The 20,961-nt window shown below is 45.2% G+C and overlaps 1 protein-coding gene across 1 annotated transcript in view; it reads left to right on the top strand.

Annotated features, from left to right (window-relative positions):
- The window catches only part of LOC130109253 (ankyrin repeat domain-containing protein 13C-like), a 90,348-nt gene that overhangs the window by 10,338 nt on the left and 59,049 nt on the right, over nucleotides 1-20,961 (top strand). Inside the window, 1 exon segment of the mRNA XM_056276052.1 lies at nucleotides 16,725-16,829. Within this exon segment, the coding sequence (XP_056132027.1) occupies nucleotides 16,725-16,829 (105 nt within the window).

Genomic DNA, 20,961 nt, shown 5'->3' with positions numbered 1-20,961 from the left:
CGGATAAGGAACAACTCCCCAAAAAAAAACTTTTAACAGGGAGAAAAAGTAGGAAGAAAAAGAAAAGAAAAAATAGGAAGTTTATGTGCTGGAGGTTTTCCCCAGATATATCACGATACGGTTTAATTCACTGACACGCCATCTCGTCAACACTTTTATCCAAAGCCTTTTAAAGTCCTTTTCATAGTACAAATAAATGCATAAAGTTTTTTTTTTTGTTTTTGGTCACATGGTTGGCCACTATGGACATTAGCGAGCCCAAACCCCAGATAGCACTGGGAGCTATGGGTGGGTGATGTGGACTATAATTGTTATCACAATATTTTTCTCTGTCTTGACAATAATAAAAAATTGCGACATTCAGGGAAAAATTCTGAATCATATGTCATGAGCCTTTTTCAAATGATGGATGACAAAAGATTTTTTTTAAAAAATGTTCCTCCTTTTTCTCCCCAATTGTATCCGGCCAGTTACCCCAGTCTTCCAAGCAATCCCGGTCGCTGTTCCATCCCCTCTGCCAATCCAGGGAGGGCTGCAGACTACCACATGCCTCCTCCGATACATGTGGAGTCGCCAGCTGCTTCTTTTCACCTGACAGTGAGGAGTTTCGCCAGGGGGATGTAGCACGTGGGAGAATCACGCTATTTCCCCCAGTCCCCCCCTGAACAGGCGCCCCGACCGATCAGAGGAGGCGCTAGTGCAGCGACCAGCACACATACCTACATCTGGCTTCCCACCCGCAGACACAGCCAATTGTGTCTGTAGGGACGCCCGACCAAGCCGGAGGTAGCACAGAGACTCGAACCGGCGATCCCCTTGTTGGTAGGCAATGGAATAGACTGCTACACTACCCGGACACCCCGACAAAAGATTTGTTTTAACATCAAATAACCAGCAAGTACACAGTCTGCAGATTAAAACATTTTTATTGCGTAGTTTATTTTTTTCAGTGTCGAGATGGAATAACACAAAGACACATATTGTTTTGGGTCGTTATGCCACAGTATTGTTTATAAGGGTGGGGAGACCTGCAGTCAGGTGAGACTGAAGCGGTACTTAGATGAGTGATGAAATGTTTCTCTCAATAAACATTGTATGCAGATGAACTGATTCACCTTTCTGTGATTTAGAATAAAGGTATACAAATTAAAATAAAACAATCTAAAATTAAAAAGCCAGTATTTCAAATACGTGGAAGGTAAAGAAAATTAAAACTGTCATTGCTGCAGCTATTATTAAAATGCATCATTTATACTTCGAAATGTTAAAGCTGTTGCTCTTTTACAGCTTAACCATCATTTTAATGAATTCAGTATGGCGGCACGGTGGCGCAGTGGTTAGCACTGTTGCCTCAAAGCAAGAGGGTCCTGGGTTCGAACCCCCGGCCATTGCAGGTCCTTTCCATGTGACGTTTGCATGTTGTCTGCGTGGGTTTCCTCCGTGTGCTTCGGTTTCATCCCACTGTCAAAAACACATGCATGTTAGGGTTAATACTCCTGCCTGTGCCCCTGAGCAAGGCAATGGAAAGAAGAACTGGAGTTGGTCCCTGGGTCCTGCAGCTGCCCACTGCTGCTATACAATAGGATGGGTTACATGCAGAGAACACATTCATTGTAAGAATCCATCCATTATCCGAACCGCTTATCCTGCTCTTAGGGTCGCAGGGATGCTGGAGCCTATCCCAGCAGTCATTGGCCGGCAGGTGGGGAGACACCCTGGACAGGCTGACAGGCCATCACAGGGCCCACACACATTCACACCTAGGAACAATTTAGTACGATCAATTCACCTGACCTACATGTCTTTGGACTGCGGGAGGAAACCAGAGCACCTCGAGAAAACCCACGCAGACACGGGGAGAACATGCAAACTCCACACAGAGGACGACCCGGGACAACCCCCAAGGTTGGACTTCTTCGGGGCTCGAACCCAGGACCTTCTTGCTGTGAGGCGACCACTTTAAGTGGCTTAAACTGTTGCAGACTGGAACTGTTTCAAGAAATTTTGGTTAATTCGCAAATTAACCACAGCAGCTAAAAGCTAAGCTATATGTTAATATTGAAAAACAAAAACGAAAATCCCAGAAAATATTGAATATTATATTGATTTATTATTGATTTATGGCCCTGCTCTACCGGGAGCCCTGCAGTACTTACTGACTGTTAGTGTATCCTCTTCTCCTCTCCTGCGATGGAGTGGCAGACAACATGATGAATGGCGAGGAAGTGAATGAGGACCCCACTTTGGGGGGGGACCAGGTTCAGATAGAATAGGCTGTGTGTGCATGTGTGCATGTGTGACTCCACAGCCTGGGGAGCCTCCTGACATGTGCCCCATCTGCAGTCGGTGCACGTAGTGTAGTGTGAGGGCATCCCAACACTCCTCTCTCCTCTGCCAGTGATCGTTTGGTTTACTCGAGTCCCACACACACACACACACACACACACACACACACATCACACTGTTTCATCAATACTGTCATGGCTGTCCATCGAGAGGAATCAGACAGTGTGCCGTGGCTAATGACTTCCAGGTCAAATGTAAATGTATTGAGATGGCTATTTCCTATTTGATTCAAATGAGGGGATTCAGGGATACTTTGCGGAATGCACTGCTTAAAATTAGCCTATATATATATACGTGTGTTTGTATGTGTGTGTGTGTGTGTGTGTGTGTGTGTGTGTGTGTGTATAAGACGGATGATGATTGCTTATGGCATGAAACAGGCTTGTACTGTCTCATAAAGAATTTACTTCGACTCACTGGATTATTTTGCTCCTTATTTGTTGAGTACTTTCCCTACCATTGAGTGTTTCTTTTAACAAAGTTATGTATATACATGCGCACAGACACACGTTTTTTTTTTCTCTTTTTCTCCCCAATTGTATCCAGCCAATTACCCCACTCTTCTGAGCCATCCCGGTCGCTGCTCCACCCCCTCTGCCAATCCGGGTAGGGCTGCAGACTACCACATGCCTCCTCCGATACATGCGGAGTCACCAGCCACTTCTTTTTACCTGACAGTGAGGAGTTTTATCAGGAGGATGTAGCGTGTGGGAGGATCACACTACCCCCCCCCCCCACCTCTGAACAGGTGCCCTGACCGACCAGAGGATGCGCTAGTGCAGCGACCAGGACACATACCCACATCCGGCTTCCCACCCGCAGACATGGCCAATTGTGTCTGTAGAGACGCCCAACCAAGCCGGAGGTAACACGGGGATTCGATCCGACGATCCCCGTGTTGGTAGGCAACGGAATAGACTGTCACACTACCCGGAAGCCTTCAGCAAACCTTTTCTTTTTAGAAAGTAAAGTTCATATTTGACTTGGTCACATTCGTGTGAGAGTCCACCTAGGAGGTTTCGCATCCACTGACTGACAGACAAAATGTTTTTATTAGCTAGATTTTTTTAGCTTGAGCATTGCACACTTACCCCCCCCCCCCCATTTCCTGTTATATCAACGGATGCTGTGCAAACGTCTTATAATGGCAAGAAAAACACTGGTTTTTCTTGCCTAATAATTTTGTGCACAGTTATTACTGTACGATCAAGGACCTCTCATGGTTGTGGTGATTCAAACCCGTTTTATACCACAATTCAGTGCTAACTCCTCATGACTACTTGTCTGCTGGGGGGGCAGTCCCCTGCATACTACAAAATGGCCCTTTTGAGTGCCACCCACATTAGATAAAAAGCAGCATTGTTTCCACCCATCTCAAAAGTTTTTAGCTTAAAAGTTCAGTCGAAAGGTCAATATCATAATACAATAATTTACCATAGTTTACACAACATTAACACAGTTATATGTAGGCTATCCCTAATGTGACTTTGTCAGGCAACCTCTTTATGGTGATTTAAATTGTCCTTTTTCAGTCCTTTGTACCTGCACCGGAGATATGAATAATTTACTGTCTTCTAAAACACAGAATTAGATGTCCATCCATCTATCCATCCATCCATATATTTGTATATATCAATATATGTGTGTGTGTGTGTGTGTGTGTGTGTGTGTGTGTATATATATATATATATATATATATATATATACTTAGCACAAAAAGTAAGGAAATTTGTGTTTGGTAGATTATTTCTTTGTTGTAACAATGATTCTTGGCAATAAATCTTATACCCTTGGAAAGCCTGTTTATTTCCCTTTTAAATGGTGCCACATTTATAAGGAACATGCATTTGTGGGCTGAGCAGCAGAGCTGAGTATGTGGGTTGCGCCCATGAAAAATTTACCAAATCTTCTCTGCCAATGCCAAATAGCTTATTTTGCTGTTGGTATTGACTCTTGTTCTGAGCTTCTGGTACCCCAGGTGCTGACAATCATGTGCCTGATATAAAATTTGTTGCCAAGAAGCATTGTTACAACAAAAATAATCTACCAAACACAAATTTCCTTACTTTTTGTGCTACGTTTATATATATATATAAAATCCAGTGAGTCAAGTAAATTCTTTATGAGACAGTAACAGTACAAGCCTGTTTCATGCCATAAGCAATCATCAGCTGTATATATATATGTATATTGATGTCACCTTTGAAATTTAATCATGAGAGAATGTTGTTAACCACAACTGCAAATGTCTTCAAGAAGATAAAGCTGCCGCGGCCCCACCAACATACATATTCAGCTTCACTTCTAGTAAATAGTGTAAGACAAACGTTTTCATTTTAAATAACTGAAAAGGAATGACGCATTTATGTTTGAACTTAAGTTTTTTTATTCAAATGCCAAACAAATAACACAATGTAGGCTTCCAAGTTACTGGCTGGTCAGCTGTGCCTCTTCCTCATGTTGACTACATTGGGCCTCAAAAATAATTTGCTGAATTTTAAGTTTCACCGCCTTCTTCCTCCTTGGGGTCAGGGACTGTAGCTGGTACAGTAGGCTGCGGAGGAACATTTTGTCCAAGTCCTCTGCAGCACAGTACATTGCCTTATGGCACTCAACACCTCCCGTTCAAAGGACATCATGTGACAGTCACCTCTGTCCCCCCTACGTCTTTGATGACACAGAGGGGGATACCTGAGGAGGGACACTCTCATGTGTCTCTTGAGTCTGGCTAGTGTGGGCTGCCTGGCTCTGGCTGGTATGGGGCTCCTCACTGACGAGAGTGAGGGTCACCTTGCTGTAACTATTTGTAGCCTCACTGTTGCTATTACCACTGGTTAGGTAAACCTACATCGAAGGTTTCATTGCAACATCCTGTGGACATACACACACACACACACACACACACACACACACATATATATATATATATATATATATATCTCAAGAATCGGGGACATTTATTTGTCATTTCATTCCATGCATCTGCGCACATGAAATGAAACGAAATATCATTTTCCCCAGCCCACAGCAGTGCAACACAAAGACAGAAACACATCCAAACTACAAGAACACATATATCCAAACTACAAAAAAAACTACAAAAACACATATATCATATCCATCCATTATCCAAACCGCTTATCCTGCTCTCAGGGTCGCGGAGATGCTGGAGCCTATCCCAGCAGTCATTGGGCGTCAGGCAGGGAGACACCCTGGACAGGTATATCATATCCAATATAGCCAAAAAAAAATCACTGTCCAAGAGAGGGAACACCAGGATGACTGCCAGAACTGCCAGTCTGCATGGGCTAGCAGTGAGCTTCGCCTGCCCCGCTTCCGCGTCCTGTCAGACCGCCCTCTGTTTCCTCCTTGGGCGCAGCTCCAGGCAGCAGCAGACCAGACAGCAGCAGACCAGGCTCCCCCAGCCGATCCAATGCCAGCTCTCCCAGCCAGACACCTTTGACACACCTCCCCACACGACACACGATGACACCAAAAACACATTCAACGCTAGGCGAGGCCGCCGCCAGACCGCGCTCAGTGTTATCAGAACTGCCAGTCTGCATGGGCTAGCAGTTAGCTTAGCCTGCCCCGCTTCCGCGTCCTGTCAGACCAACCCTCGGTGTTACCTCCTCGGGTGCAGCTCCAGGCAGTAGCAGACCAGGCTCCCCCAGCCGATCCAATGCCAGCTCTCCCAGCCACACACCTTCAACACACCTCCCCACACTCCACACGACGAGACCAAAAACACATTCAATGCTAGGCGAGGCCGCCGCCAGACCGCCCTCAGTGTTATTGGAACTGCTGGTCTGCATGGGCTAGCAATTAGCATAGCCTGCTCCACTTCTGCATCCTGTCAGACCACCATCCGCATCAATTCAGAATCAGAATATATATATATATATATATATATATATATATATATATATATATATATATATATATATATATATATATGTGTGTGTATATATGGAGAAGATCCAGAAGTAAACTTCAGAAGTAAAGGATATTGTTTTTTTTGGTTTATTTTCCAAGACATCGCATCATTCATGTCTTCTTCACATATGAAGATTACAACATCTTTATCCTCCATGATGCCTAATTTTCCTAGCATACCTGAGGGATATTATCATTTTGAAAGTGAAAGATGGTAATTATTTGTTGTTTTTGTGCCACATCATCGTCATTAACGGCAGTTTACCAAACAGACACCAGCCTGGGGTTGGAACTGGAAGCAGGGTTTTTAATAGCACACTCTGCCATGTTTGGTGCCAGCAACAAGTTTGAGGAGCGCTGTCACCATTTTGAATTTGTTCAGACAACTGATCGGTTAATGGCACTGGCCCAAAAGCCTGTGATGGAAGAAAGACGGTATTGTTTGACAAAATAGGGACACCCATGTGGCTTTTGTTAGCCTAAATATTTATCCACTGAAGTCTCTGGTCATACATCAGTGATGAAACAAGAATTTGTGCCCCATTAAGTTACTGGCCTAGATAGCCACTTAGCTGCGGCCCCTTGCCGGTCCGGCTAAGCCTGGGCTTCATATGTGAAATGCTATCACTACACATCGACCCACCCGCCTCACGGAGGAACGCCACTGCCTCTGCCCAGCTGCTTAGAGTTGTTTTGAGGGCCGTCATTTTAATTAATGGTAACCCTTCCTTTTGCAGTCCCCTAATTACTAAGTATTTACCCAGTAAATCTAGGTTAAATATAGTGTGTTATTGGAAAATTACCACCGTAAATAAGTAGGTAAATACAGAGAAACTACAGCTGAAATACTAAGAAAAACCTCCACTATTACCCGTCAACTCAACTAAGTAAGGCAGTTTAAGGCAGTTTTATTTATGTACCACATTTAATTGAGCGGCACGGTGGCCCAGTGGTTAGCACTGTTGCCTCACAGCAAGAAGGCCCTGGGTTCGAACCCCAGGCCGTCCCAGGTCCTTTCTGTGTGGAGCTTACATGTTCTCCCTGTGTCTGCGTGGGTATTCTCTGGGTGCTCCGGTTTCCTCCCACCATCAAAAAGACATGCATGTTAAGGTTAATACTCATGTCTGTGCCCCTGAGCAAGGCAATGGAAAGAAGAACTGGAGCTGGTCCCTAGGTGCTACTGCTGCCCACTGCTCCTATACAATAGGAATGGGTTAAATGCAGAAGTCAAATTTCAATGTAACCTGTACAATGCCAAAAATAAAGTGTCTTTAAGTGGCTTTAGCTGTATTTTGATGCATGCTCAATAATTGTCATCACTCATCCAAGTGACCTCTTCAGTCTCAGCTGACTTCCTCATACAATACCACACCTCCTCTCTAGGCACCCTGTCATATGCATTCTCTAAATCCACAAAGACACAATGTAACTCCTTCTGGCCTTCTCTATACTTCTCCATCAACATTCTCAAAACAAACATCACATCTGTAGTGCTCTTTCGTGGCATGAAAGCATACTGCTGCTCGCTAATCGTCACTTCTCCTCTTAACCTAGCTTCCACTACTCTTTCCCATATCATCATGCTGTGGCTGATCAACTTTTATACCTCTGTAGTTGCTATAGTTCTGCACATCACCTTTATTCTTGAAAATCGGTACCAGTATGCTTCTTCTCCACTCCTCAGGCATCCTCTCACTTTCCAAGATTGTGTTAAACAATCAAGTTAAAAACTCAACTACCATCTCCTAAACGCCTCCATGCCTCTACAGGTATGTGTAATCTATGATCCGCATATTTGATTTGGCAAAGGTTTTACACCTGATGCCCTTCCTGATGCAACCCTCCCCATTTATCTGGGCTTGGGGCCAGCGCTAAGAATGCACTGGCTTGTGCATCCTCAGTGGCTGGGTTGGAGATGGACTTTAGAATAAGAGCCCCAAAAAGATTGGAATTTAGATTCACGTTTAGAAGTTAAATTGAAAATATACTTATATATTAAGGCGACCCCCCCCCACCTTGTTTATTTGCCCAAGTTACATGGGCATAAGTATAGTCAGGTGGGGGAGCTTCATTTAAGGGAAAGAAAAACATTTGGTTTCAGCCATGTTTCACATAATCCAGTCATATCAAAACTATGTTCAAGAATCAGATCATTTATTAATAAGACTTTGGTAGACAGTGATCTGATATTTATGAAACCAAATTTAAGAGTCTTGTTGAAGTGATCAGTAGTAAGCAGAAGTTTAGCAATACCAATAGATGAAATATTTATTGGAATTAGACACCTTGTATTATTAGTTGACAATTTTGAAGACGTACACTTTGGATGATATGTGGTCACACTTTTTATAACATTAGATGTTTGGTTCTGTATATTATTAGGTACTTTGTTGCACATTTCATCCCACCAGTGGTAGATTATTGTGATTCACACATTTAGGAGAGGAGAGCTTGGGAACAATACAGCAGGATAGGGAGATGGTCTCACTGTTATAGACCAAGCTGTCAGTCTGATAATTTACACTATGAAAAATTCCCTGGCTAAACATATTAACTAAACTAGTTGACTTCACATCCACACTAGATTTAAACCTAGCAGACTCTCTAATCACCTGCAACCTGTGGAATTATAAGTTGGCTAGTGTCAAACTAAACGTAGACAGACAAAAGACAAAAGACCAGCGCCATCCCCAGTAGGGTGAATGCCGTCAACTTTCAGCAGTTAAGGGCAGCCTCTAAAAGAAGGCCAGTTATCAACAAAGCCAAATCCCTGCTCATTACAGTAATGAACCAGCCAGCAGTTCATTGCGGTGGGCCTACTCTACGTCTCATCATTACCCCGCACGGGTAAGGGACCAGACAATTAATTGATGCTGACACATCTTTCTGGCAAAACTCAAACGTCCTGACTTGACTGACTTTTGCGATCTCTGATAGCTTCATCCTAGCATTATTGGTGCCGACATGAATAACAAATGGCGGCATGGTGACGCAGTGGTTAGCGTGGCCGCCTCACAGCAAGAAGGTCCTGGGTTCGAGCCCCAGGGTAGTCCAACTTTAGGGGTCGTTTCGGATCGTCTTCTGTGTGGAGTTTGCATGTTCTCTCCTTGTCTGTGTGGGTTTTCTCCAGGTGCTCTGGTTTCCTTCCACAGTCCAAAGACATGTAGGTCAGGTGAATCGGCCGTACTAAATTGTCCCTAGGTGTGTGTGTGTGTGTGTGTGTGTGTGTGTGTGTGTGTGTGTGTGTGTGTGTGTGTGTGTGTGTGTGTGTGTGTGTGTGTGTGAGCCCTGTGCTGGACTGGCGGCCTGTCCAGGGTGTTTCCCCGCCTGCCATCCAATGACGGCTGTGATAGGCTCCAGCATCCCCGTGACCCTGAGTAAGGATAGCGGTTTGGCTGATGGATGGATGAATAACAGTGTTGCTGAAAGTAGTGGTGCTGTGTGCCTCGGCTCCCTGTTTCTCCCGCCATAATGCCAGCACCCTAAGGTTGTCCTCTATGTGTGAGACTCTGGCCCAGGGTAAACAGTGAACCAAGGCTGGCAATGCTAAATCTAATGTTACAGGTAATGGAGTCTCCTATCGCTAGCGTGCATTGCTTTACTCTGTCGACAGGAGCAGGAGAGGCACGCTGACCAGTAGGACTACCAACAGGACTGGTGAGGGGCAAAAACCGGTTTTAAGTTGGGAGAGATGACTATAGACCAGGCCACATGACCAATGTCTTGCTCTTGCAATCCTTCCCACGCCGGTAAACAGAGGCAGACTGTGCCGCATCTGCCGACGAGGCTGAACTAGTGCTAACAACTTGTGGTCAGGCCTGGGGTTAAGGCTGTCTGGAGTGCCCGTCACGTCTAACGTAATCCTAGCTGAAAGAAGCTGCTCTAACTCACGGATATGTTTCTCTAATAGAGACAACCTATCTGTAACTGTGGAACAGTCACCACACAGCATCGTTTTAATGAGGCTGCTTTGACTGCAATTGCAATAGAACTAACTGCTAAGCTAGGCTAAGCTCGAAGCTAGTAAAGAAACTAGGAACGAAAGGCTGCCTACTAAACACAAAAGAGTCATTTGAGAAAGAAAACCAGAGAATCTAGCAACAAGTGAACTAAGTGCAGAAAGTAGCGAAATCAGTAGGATAAATGAAGCAGTTAAGGCAGAGAATATAGAGAAGAGATGGTAAGACAATTAATAGCAGTCATTGATCTCACGAAGGCCGAAGCCAGAAACAGCTGGCAGTGACGAGCAGTGAGGAGTAGCAGTCAGAGGTATTATGTCAAAGAGGCCATCTATTTGAAAAGGGAATGACCATCCCTAACTGGGAGGGGGGCTAAGAGTACATCTGACGCCATCTTACAATTCTGTGATTGCAACTATTTCTCAATCCTTGGCGAATAGTACACATGGCCACTCCAATTAATGGTCGTGGCAGTTTGCATTTGAAACCGATCGTTGGTTAGGTTGTTATGCAACTATGCTGTTTATAAGGGTGGGGATACCTGCAGTCAGTTGAGACCGAAGAGGTCATTTGGATGAGTGATGGAACATTTCTCCCAATAAGAAGAGGTGAGGTGTGAGGAGTGGACCCGGCGACAGACATGGGCGCTAGTCCATGAATACTCGGATGGCATCCAGTGCTTTACCTGTGCCCCCGTCCATAAGGTTAGTGATTGTGTTAGGAAGGGCATCTAATGTAAAACTTTGCCAAATCATTATGCGGATTGACAAGACCATACCAGATCGGTTGAGGCTCCATGCCGGATTGGTTGAGGCCTGGGTTAACAACAATCCGCAATTGGTGCTCTGCCCTCACAAGGTACCGATGGAAACTATAAAATCCACTTAAGCAACCCCCGAGGAACAGGGAAGAAGCTGAAAGAAGAAGAAGAAGAAGAAGATGTGAGGAGTGGACAGCGGTGGGGGCAGGAGGGAGAGAAGAGTCCAGAGGTGCAGGAGTAAACTGTGGGTTGGAACGACGAGGAGTGGGGCGAGAAGATTGTCCAGGTCCAGCAAAACACCAATTGAGTCCCAGAGTGATAAATGAGTGGAGAGACTGATATGTTGGCATGGGAGGTGAAGGAAGACTGGTGTCAGTGGAGATTAAAAGACTGGGGTTAGCAGTCAGTGGAGGAAAGTCATGGAGATCGAGGATGTTATTTCTCAGTTGGATTTCATGTGACGGGGGAACATAGAAGTTATGCCTTCCATTCTTCTTACAGGAGCCAGGATCAAAGCTCAGGATGGGATGGAGTGGAATTTGTTTGGGCTTTGGACTTCACACCGAGCTGGATGCAGGGATCAGCAGCAGCAGATGGAGGAGAAATTGGGGCAGCAGCCCCATCATCGATGGAGAGGGGAATGCTGGAGTCCATCTCTCCAGTAGTGGTGGTGTTGTCTTGTGCAGGGCAGAAGGTAATGATAGTGTCCACGATTTTTTCTGCTTCCTGATCTGATAGAGGGTGGAAATTCTTCTCTCCAGTTCCGCAGTTCTCTGAACAAGATGGATGCAGTAAAAGGTGTAACTGTTATCTGTTTAGTATGGCAAGCTAATAGCATATGGCTAGCGGATATTAACAGATGGGCTAAAGATGGCTATGTACAGGCATGGGCTCCAAAATCGGAGCCCACCTCAAAGGTGATTTGATTGTAGCTTTCGGGGAGTTCACAGGGAGTGAAACCTACCAGCAAGGGCCCAAATTACTGGGCCCACTGCAAGGAGCAAGCACCGGTGATCTGTTGCTGTTCAGTATTATTCTGTTGGCGAGTAGGATCTTCGTGGGGTTGTTTGGGGCAGCCAGGACAGTTCAGGACAGATCAGCTAAAACCACTTCGAGTTGCTCACGATTTGACTTGATTTTGAAGGCATTTGTTAGATGAACTTAAAATAATAAAACCAATGACTGAAAGAAAAAAAGAGCCCAGTGACTGCTTGGATAGGCTCCAGCATCCTGCGATCTGACTTCGGATAAGCAGCTTGGATAATGGATGGATGGCTGGATAATAAAACCAGATGAGACCAGAGATTGAAACAAAAAGGCTGGGGCCAGATGGTTCTCACCAGGAGTATGCCAGAGAATCCGTGTAGTTGTGACCGGTTTAAATTAGTAATAACGCAGATGTAATTGCGTACTTCCTAGGAAAGTAGGCAACCTATTCTTAAAAACACATCCTCTATTACATATCAATTCAAGTTACAATAGGAGTAATCCAAGGTTTATGTTGGTAACAGCTCTAGTTTAATTATGCACTATCTAGAAATTAAGATGGTACTTTCATTAAGATAGCACTTTTCAATAAACTACTTTTATTTATATAGTTATTGTTCATGGCTACACCCATTTATAAAGGGCTTATTAGATTTGCCTTAGAAACTATGGAATAGTTTTTCTTTCCTTTGATAAATTACATCAATACTTACTTGGTAACAACCTCCACAGGAAGTTTTCCTCTATTGTCATACTCAGTAAGTAAGCTGAAACTGTACTGTAAAAGGAAACCTTGTTAGTTTCCATGGTGTTACCAGGCTCTTACCATATAATAGATTATTCCCTTTTCCATGCAATCAACTCAAACTTGTACCATTTCACAATGTTACTAAATAAAACATGACAATTTACTCAGTAAGCTAAAACTGTACTGTAAAAGGAAGCCTTTTTTCAATGGTATTACCAGGCTCTTACCATTTAATATGTAATAGATTATTTCCTTTCCCATGCAATGAACACATACTTTTACCATGTATGTTTTGCAGTATTACTAAGTAAGACATTACAATTTACAAAGTAAAGTGAAACTACTGTAAAAGAAAGCAATGTTTTATTCACATGGTGATACAATGTAACAAAATGTAACAGAGACAACTCCCTAAAATAAAAACACAGAACCCTTCAAAATATGTTTGAAATATGAATTAAACTCTGCTGCCCTGTAAAGGCAAAGAGCAGATCCATCAAGAACACCACCAAAGCAGCTGAGAAAGCCTCGCGAGGGCCACCTGAACAGAAGCCATGGCCTGATCAACCATGGCATGGTCACCTGGGCGAGGGTGTTTGAAACTGAAAGACCCGAAACACCCAATGACCCAAGGTTACATCACTGATAATGAGTTCAGGTTCATGAGAAGATGTATTTTTAAGAATAGAACATAATGTTAGATATGCGTAAATTAAGTACAGATAAAAGAGCTAAAAAGAATGAAAATTCTTATTTAATTTCATGGAGTCTTTAAAATCGGATTGGTGCAGCATCAGCAGTAATGTGGACGTTGTACCGGACCGTTGTGGTAAGAGGGAGCTGAGCCGGAGGGCAAAGTTCTCAATTTACCAGTCAGTCTTCGTTCCAACCTTCACCTATGGTCATGAGCTTTGGGTAGGGACTGAAAAGGTGAGATCACGAATACAAGTGGCTGAAATGAGTTTCTTCCGTATGGTGTCTGGGCTCAGCCTTAGAGATAGGGTGAGGAGCTCGGAGTAGAGCCAGTTGAGGTGGTTCGAGCATCTGATTAGGATGCCTCCTGGGCGCCTTCCTTTGGAGGTTTTCTGGGCACGTCCAACTAGGAGGAGACCCTGGGGTAGACCCAGAACTCGCTGGAGGACCAATCTGGCCTGGGAAGACCTTGGGATCCCCCAGGAGGAGCTGGAGGGCGTTGCTGGGGAGAGGGACATCTGGAGTGCCCTACTTAGCTTGCTGCCACCATGACCCAACCCTGGCGAAGCAGCTAAAGATGAATGAATGAAAGGAACTTTTAGAATTACAGTCCCGAAGATTTACGTGCAAACATGTCTTGTTTTTGTCTCATGATACTGTTTATTGCTGGTGAGTTCAATAAAATAGCTATTCCTCTTCACTAACACTTTTGTTGCTGTACCCCATTAAAATGAAACGAGAAATGATAGAGCGCATGGCATTTTATGTCTTTACCATAGCAGCTAAATGAAGACAGATTTGGAGCTGTCAACCAAAACTGCAACAACACTTTAAGTCTCAGTAAATGAAGCAAAACCAGCCATCATCAGGATTGTAGCTTTAGCTATATCAGAACATTTGATTTTTCTATGGACTGCAAGCATCTTATCCCTCTTACACTGCTGTGCAGTTTTAATGCTGTTGTCAGAAAAGTCTCCCTTGGAAAAAATGAGATTATTTTTCATGGTGCTTTAGTGATTAAGTAAAGGTGGAAAATAAAGTAGTTAAAGGATGAATACTAATGATAGACATTTGAACCTTTGGTTAACTCTGGTTCCATTGTTTCTGTTTCCATCAACTATTCCTATCCCTCCATGGTAACTGGCTTAAGTTTCAAGTTCATGAAAAGGTTCAAGTTTATAGAACAGCCAAACGAGTTTGCACAAACAGAATTAGTCTTGCAGTCTTCAGAAAAACAAGCATGTGAAGACGGCACTCTGAGGTAGAAAAACTAAGATCGGGAAGTCCAGGTAGCATAGCAGTCTATTCCGTTGCCTGCCAACACAGGGATCGCCGGTTTGAATCCCCGTGTTACCTCCAGCTTGGTCGGGCGGCCCTACAGACACAATTGGCCGTGTCTGCGGGCGGGAAGCCGGATGTGGGTGTGTGTCCTGGTCGCTGCACTAGCGCCTCCTCTGGTCGGTCGGGGCACCTGTTCGGGGGGGAAGGGGAACTGGGGGGAATAGCATGATCCTCCCATATGCTACAGCCCCCTGGTGAAACTCCCCTCTGTCAGGTGAAAAGAAGTGGCTGGTGAGTCCACATGTATATCGGAGGAGATATGTGGTAGTCTGCAGCCCTCCCCAGATCAGCAGAGGGGGTGGAGCAGCGACCGGGATGGCTCTGAAGAGTGGGGTAATTGGCTAAGTACAATTGGGGAGAAAAAGGTGGGAAAAAAAATCCCCCCTCAAAAAAAAGGACACTAAAATGTACTGGTGTGTTATGGGCTTAACTAGTCCATCATTTTGTTTTCCTCTCAGAAAGGTTGGACGTATCGTATCGTATCGTATATCATATCATACGAGTACCTGTGGGTAGACATACTTAATGAAGACCACGACCATGACGAGGTAGAAAAACTAAGGTCTTTTTTTTTCTGGATTTTTTTCTCCCCAATTGTATCCAGCCAATTACCCCGCTCTTCCGAGCCATCCCGGTCGCTGCTCCACCCCCTCTGCTGATCCGGGGAGGCAGACTACGACACACCTCCTCCAATACATTTGGAGTCACCAGCCGCTTCTTTTCACCCGGCAATGAGGAGTTTCACCAGGGGGATGTAGCATGTGGGAGGATCACGCTATTCCCCCCAGTCGCCCCCCCCCGCCGAACAGACGCCCCGACTGACCAGAGGAGGCGCTAGTGCAGTCACCAGGATACATACCCACATCTGGCTTCCCACCCATAAACATGGCCAATTTTGTCTGTCGGTATGCCTGACCAAGCTGGAGGTAACGCGGGGATTCGATCCAGCGATCCCCGTGTTGGCAGGCAACGGAATAGATCGCTACGCTACCCAGACGCCCTAACTAAGATCCATGAAGTTTTACGGTCTATGAATCGGTCTGTTATCTAAGCTCAGTGGAATATGTCGTTATCTAATTTGTAAGTAAAAGCAGAATGTGTGTTTTAACTTTCCCGTCACAATATGCAATGTAACTGCTTTAGACTATTCCAACGTTCATCATGGCATCGGCAAGTGAATCCCTTCAAATATATGTTCAGATCGGTATTCACCACAATGGGACACATTTTGTATCAAAACATGCTGTAGAAAAAGGTTTGATGACTTCTCTTTTTTTTTTTTCGTGAAATCTTTGTCAAATAGCCAAAATCTGCAGCGAAGACACAAGTAAAGCCAGCGGGAGCGAGCAGACTTTTCATTGTGGGTGCCGGGTTCCCTGGGGAAGGAGAGTCCAACACAGAATCAGAGCTTGTTTCTGTCCTGACACGGGCACAGTGTCGGCCCGGAGTTTAAATTGGAATTAAAATTCCTCGGCGCTTTTTCTGTCCGTCTGATGGAGGAGCAGCGTTTGACTGTAAATGCTGATGTGTTGTCGCCATGGCAGCAGCTGGCTGATGGAGGGAGAGGCTCGCTGGAGACGTGGTTTGTTGACTCGTCAGTTCCAGCTCTCCGGAGGCCTGAGCGATGACAAAAGAGGAAGAGCAATAAAAGCACTTTGGTTTTTGTTTGGTGGATATCCAGGTCTCAGATGTGGGTCCTTGACTGTCATCGGACTTTAAGATACTTAGCCACAATTTTGGTGTACATTCGTTACCTCATAGTGGATTTTCTCTGCTTTTTCCATTTCATCATAGTATGCAGGAATCTCAGTCAGATCAACAATTGATGATTTGACAATTAGCAAAGACATTGGAATTAATTAGTAACTGTTAATTAACCTTATTACTTTGTCTGTCTGTCTCGCTTTCCATCCCTGTCTGTCTGTCTGTCTGTATGTATGTATGTCTCTCTCAGAGTGTGCCCACTTGCTGCTGGCCCACAATGCACCAGTGAAGGTGAAGAATGCTCAGGGATGGAGTCCGCTTGCCGAGGCCATCAGCTATGGAGACCGACAGATGAGTAAGAAAGACAGACAGACATCACGGGGTATCAGAATAATGCCCCACCCCCCATGACCTCCCATCAGACTAGATACAGTGAGAACAGTGAGGCTTTAAGTGTTCTCGAGGGGGCAGTTAGCTTTTTCACAAGAAGGTCGACATTCAGGGGGCGTCCAGGTGGCGTAGCAGTCTATTCCATTGCCTACCAACACGGAGATCGCCGGTTTGAATCCCTGTGTTAAACCGGGCTTGGTTGGGCGTCCCTACAGACACAATTGGCCATGTCTGTGGGTGGGAAGCCGGATGTGGGTGTGTGTCCTGGTCGCTGCACTAGCGCAGTTGGTCGGGGTGCCTGTTCGAGTGGGGAGGAGGAACTGGGGGGAATAGCGTGATCCTCCCACGCAGTACGTCCCCTGGTGAAATTCCTCACTGTCAGGTAAAAGAATGGCTGGCGACTCCACATGTATTGGCGGAGACATGTGGTAGTCTGCAGCCCTCCCCCGGATCAGCAGAGGGGGTGGAGCAACAACTGGGATGGCTCAGAAGAGTGGGTTAATTGTCCGGATACAATTGGGGAGAAAAGGGGGGGGTCCCAAAAAAAAAAAGAAGTTCGACATTCACTGTTTGTATGAAAACTGTGTGTGTGTGTGTGTGTGTGTGTGTGTGTGTGTGTGTGTGTGTGTGTGTGTGTGTGTGTGTGTGTGTGAGAGAGAGAGAGCAAGAGAGAGAGCAAGAGAGAGAGAGCGAGAGATAACAGCAAGGGGGATGGTGGGGGCAGATGGATCAGCAGATGCCGGTGCACATTCCTGCAAGCTACTGCCTCCACATGGTGCCAGGAAGCAGTGCTGAGAGGGGGGAAGGGGGGGGCGGGTTACCATGCATAACACCTGGAAAAATGAACTGACCGAATGTCCTGGAAATATTAAAGTCATGGAAAATTGTAAAGTTAGGTTGTATAATTGTACTTTTCCTGCTCAGATGGCATAATTTTAGTTTAATTTTTTTAACACAGATGTGTTATTTTTCTCAAAATGTGTTTCTGTGTTGAGATGAGACATCATTGTGTGAAGTTTGGACCTCTGTAGTTCTGTCTATCCCTCACTTGAATGAGGATTGGACAGAAAACAGAACCCAGGACACCAGAAACCTGAAATCTGATCTCAGGTTTGAGGTGACGTTCACAGCAGAGCAATTAAAGCAGGACTGCTAGCGGTAGCTCCTAATGTCAGAAACACTCCCTCTCCCTCCTCCTCTCCCTCGCCCTCCTCTTGCTCCTCTCCTTCCTCCTCTTCTTCCTCCTCTTCTCCTCCCTCCTCCTTTGGTTTTGATGTCTTTGCTTTGTCCTGGAGATGCAGATGTGGGATTCGTACCTCTTTTTAGCCACCCCGGGTCCAGACCACACAAGAAACAAATGTAGACTGTACAGTGTTTCCCAACCCAGTCCTCAAGGCCCCCCTATCCTGCAGATTTTCTTTGCAACCCTGAATAGGTACTGGTTTGTAGTTATTCAACCAATCAGCAATGAATTATTAAGATGTTGCACACCTTGCATAATTAAGAGCTGTGAGATGATTGGTTGGGTAAGTACAAACAGGGCTGCCTATGCAGGGTTACAATGAAAATCTTAAGGATAGGGGGTCTTTGAGGACTGGATTGGGAAACACTGGAAGACCCATTTTTCTCTGCGTTCTTGTTCATGTGATACTGAGTTTTAGCGCATCAATGAAACAAATTATTTTTGAACATTGGGAGTTTTTTTGTATTTTTGTTTTTATTTCCCCCTTTTTCTCCCTACTTGGCCAATTACCCCACTTTTCCAAGCTGTCCTGGTGGCTGCTGCACCCCCCCCCCCCCCACTGATCCGGGGAGGGCTGCAGACTATCACATGCCTCCTCCGATACATGTGGAGTCGCCAGCTGCTTCTTTTCACCTGACGATGAGGAGTTTCACCAGGGGGACATAGCGCGTGGGAGAATCATGCTATTCCTCCAGCCCCCCCCCCTCCAAAAAAAAACCAAAAACAACACACAGGCACCCCAACCAACCAGAGGAGGCGCTAGTGCAGCAACCAGGACACATACCTACATCCGGCTTCCCACCTGTAGACATGGCCAATGTAGGGACGCCTGACCAAGCCGGAGGCAACACCGGCTTGGTCTGGCGAGCCCTGTGTTGGTAGGCAATGGAATAGGTTTGCCATGCCACCCGGACGCCCCTTTTTTTGATTTTTTTAAGTTCTTAGAAATGCATGATGAGTAATTTGGATCTGACTTGACAAAGCTTTTGCCAACTGAGATTAGAAAAGGTCCAGAAAGATACTTTTAGTCTGAAGAACGATGTTTTCTTCGTTTCGCGCCGAGGTAAAAGACGAAAGATGAGTTTGGAATCACAGTCTTCACAGAATCCACAGTTTTGTTATGTTTTTTACATTCTGGGCAAGAAAAAAAAAGCTGATATATTTTAAAAAATGCATTTTTGAGTTCAGGTTTAGTTCTAAGAAACTTCAGGCATAAATAATTTGACTGGGTGAAGTTTTGGGATGGTTTTATGCTTCTGAGGAGAAAATATATGACAGCTTCCTGCTTTCAACCCTAGACTGATGAGAAGTGCTTGAGGTAGCAGTTTGCATTTTGGCTTTGTCTTCTTCAGCTCCTCCGAGACACTCCAAAGTTCACAGCTAGGTACACATTTCCTTACAGAAATGCCCACGTCCGACTCTAAAATGGCTGATTGTGCCCGTTGTAAAACTGTCGCCCTTTGATTCCATCATGATATTGTGTCAATTGGCATTTTTTCACCACTCATTCTTCTAGGATCCCGAGCAATAAGTATTTTTTTCCCATTTTTGTCCTGAGGCCGTATTGACGTCACTGCACCTGACGCCCTGCCGGCAAGAAGTCGTGTGCATGGTTTTCATTTATGTTTCCATTCGTGTTGATGCAAGAAACAGGACCAGGAAGTCCCACAGAAAAACAACTACTACGTCAAATGATGTTATGATGCATCAGCGTCCGTCTACGTTATGCACATGTGAAATTTCTCCTCCACTGACTGTGGCACAAATCCCGACATTTCAGTCTAGTTTTGTTTTCTGATGGAAAAAGGCCAACGGCTGCAGGTTGTGATTTAAGCACATGCTGTAGGATCAGTGCAGGATGTAATAATGGCATCACAGGATATCATCATATCAGATGTGGCGTCACAGGATGTGACTTGAATTTATAACCAATCGTTGATTACCGATGTCAGTAAGTCCCTCCCATAATCTGGCTGGGTTTAGTGTGGTTATCAAATAGTACCAAAAATCCAGACATGAACATGGGTTGGATCCATTCCACACTAACACGTTCGCTAATGGAAATGTTGTTAGAATGGTTTCTTTGGAGTCGTCCAGGTAGTGTGGCAGTCTATTCCGTTGCCTACCAACATGGGGATTGCCTGTTCGAATCCCCCGTGTTATCTCCGGCTTGGTCGGGCGTCCCTACAGACACAATTGGCCGTGCCTGCGGGTGGGAAGCTGGATGTGGGTATGTCTCCTGGTCACTGCACTAGCACCTCCTCTGGTTGGTCGGGGCGCCTGTTCGGGGGGGAGGAGGAACTGGGGGGAAATAGCGTGATCCTCCCACGCGCTACGTCCCCCTGGTGAAACTCCCCACTTTCAGGTGAAAAGAAGCGGCTGGCAAATCCACATGTATCGTAGGAGGCATGTGGTAGTCTGCAGCCCTCCCTGGATCGGCACAGGGGGTGGAGCAGCGACTGGGATGGCTCGGAAAGAGTGGGGTAATTGGCAAGATAAAATTGGGGAGAAAAAGGGGCTAAAATCCCCCCCCCCCAAAAAAAACAAACGCATCCAGCCTATTTGCTGAGGAGATATTGATACGCTTTGGCACTTTTAAGATTTTTCCTCACCTCACTGTCTGTTGCAACAGACTCGATAAAGTAGCTAAATATGTTACTGTATGTTATCCGAGGCCACTTTTTCATGTCATCCTCCCATCCATCGATCATAAAAGGCAGAGGTATGACAAAACTCTTGTGTTTCAGGGTTAACAGGCTTTATTCCCACATATTGATTTGTTATTTTGCGGTTGCTCACAAACACCGGTTCCGATTCAGTGGTGTAACAAAGCGGAAGTCATGCCCATAATTCG

This window comes from Lampris incognitus, chromosome 3 (genome assembly GCF_029633865.1).
Source record: "Lampris incognitus isolate fLamInc1 chromosome 3, fLamInc1.hap2, whole genome shotgun sequence".
In the NCBI taxonomy this organism is placed as follows: domain Eukaryota; kingdom Metazoa; phylum Chordata; class Actinopteri; order Lampriformes; family Lampridae; genus Lampris; species Lampris incognitus.
The sequence above is the reverse complement of the archived record's forward strand: the minus strand, read 5'-3'. Positions and strand labels throughout refer to the sequence as shown.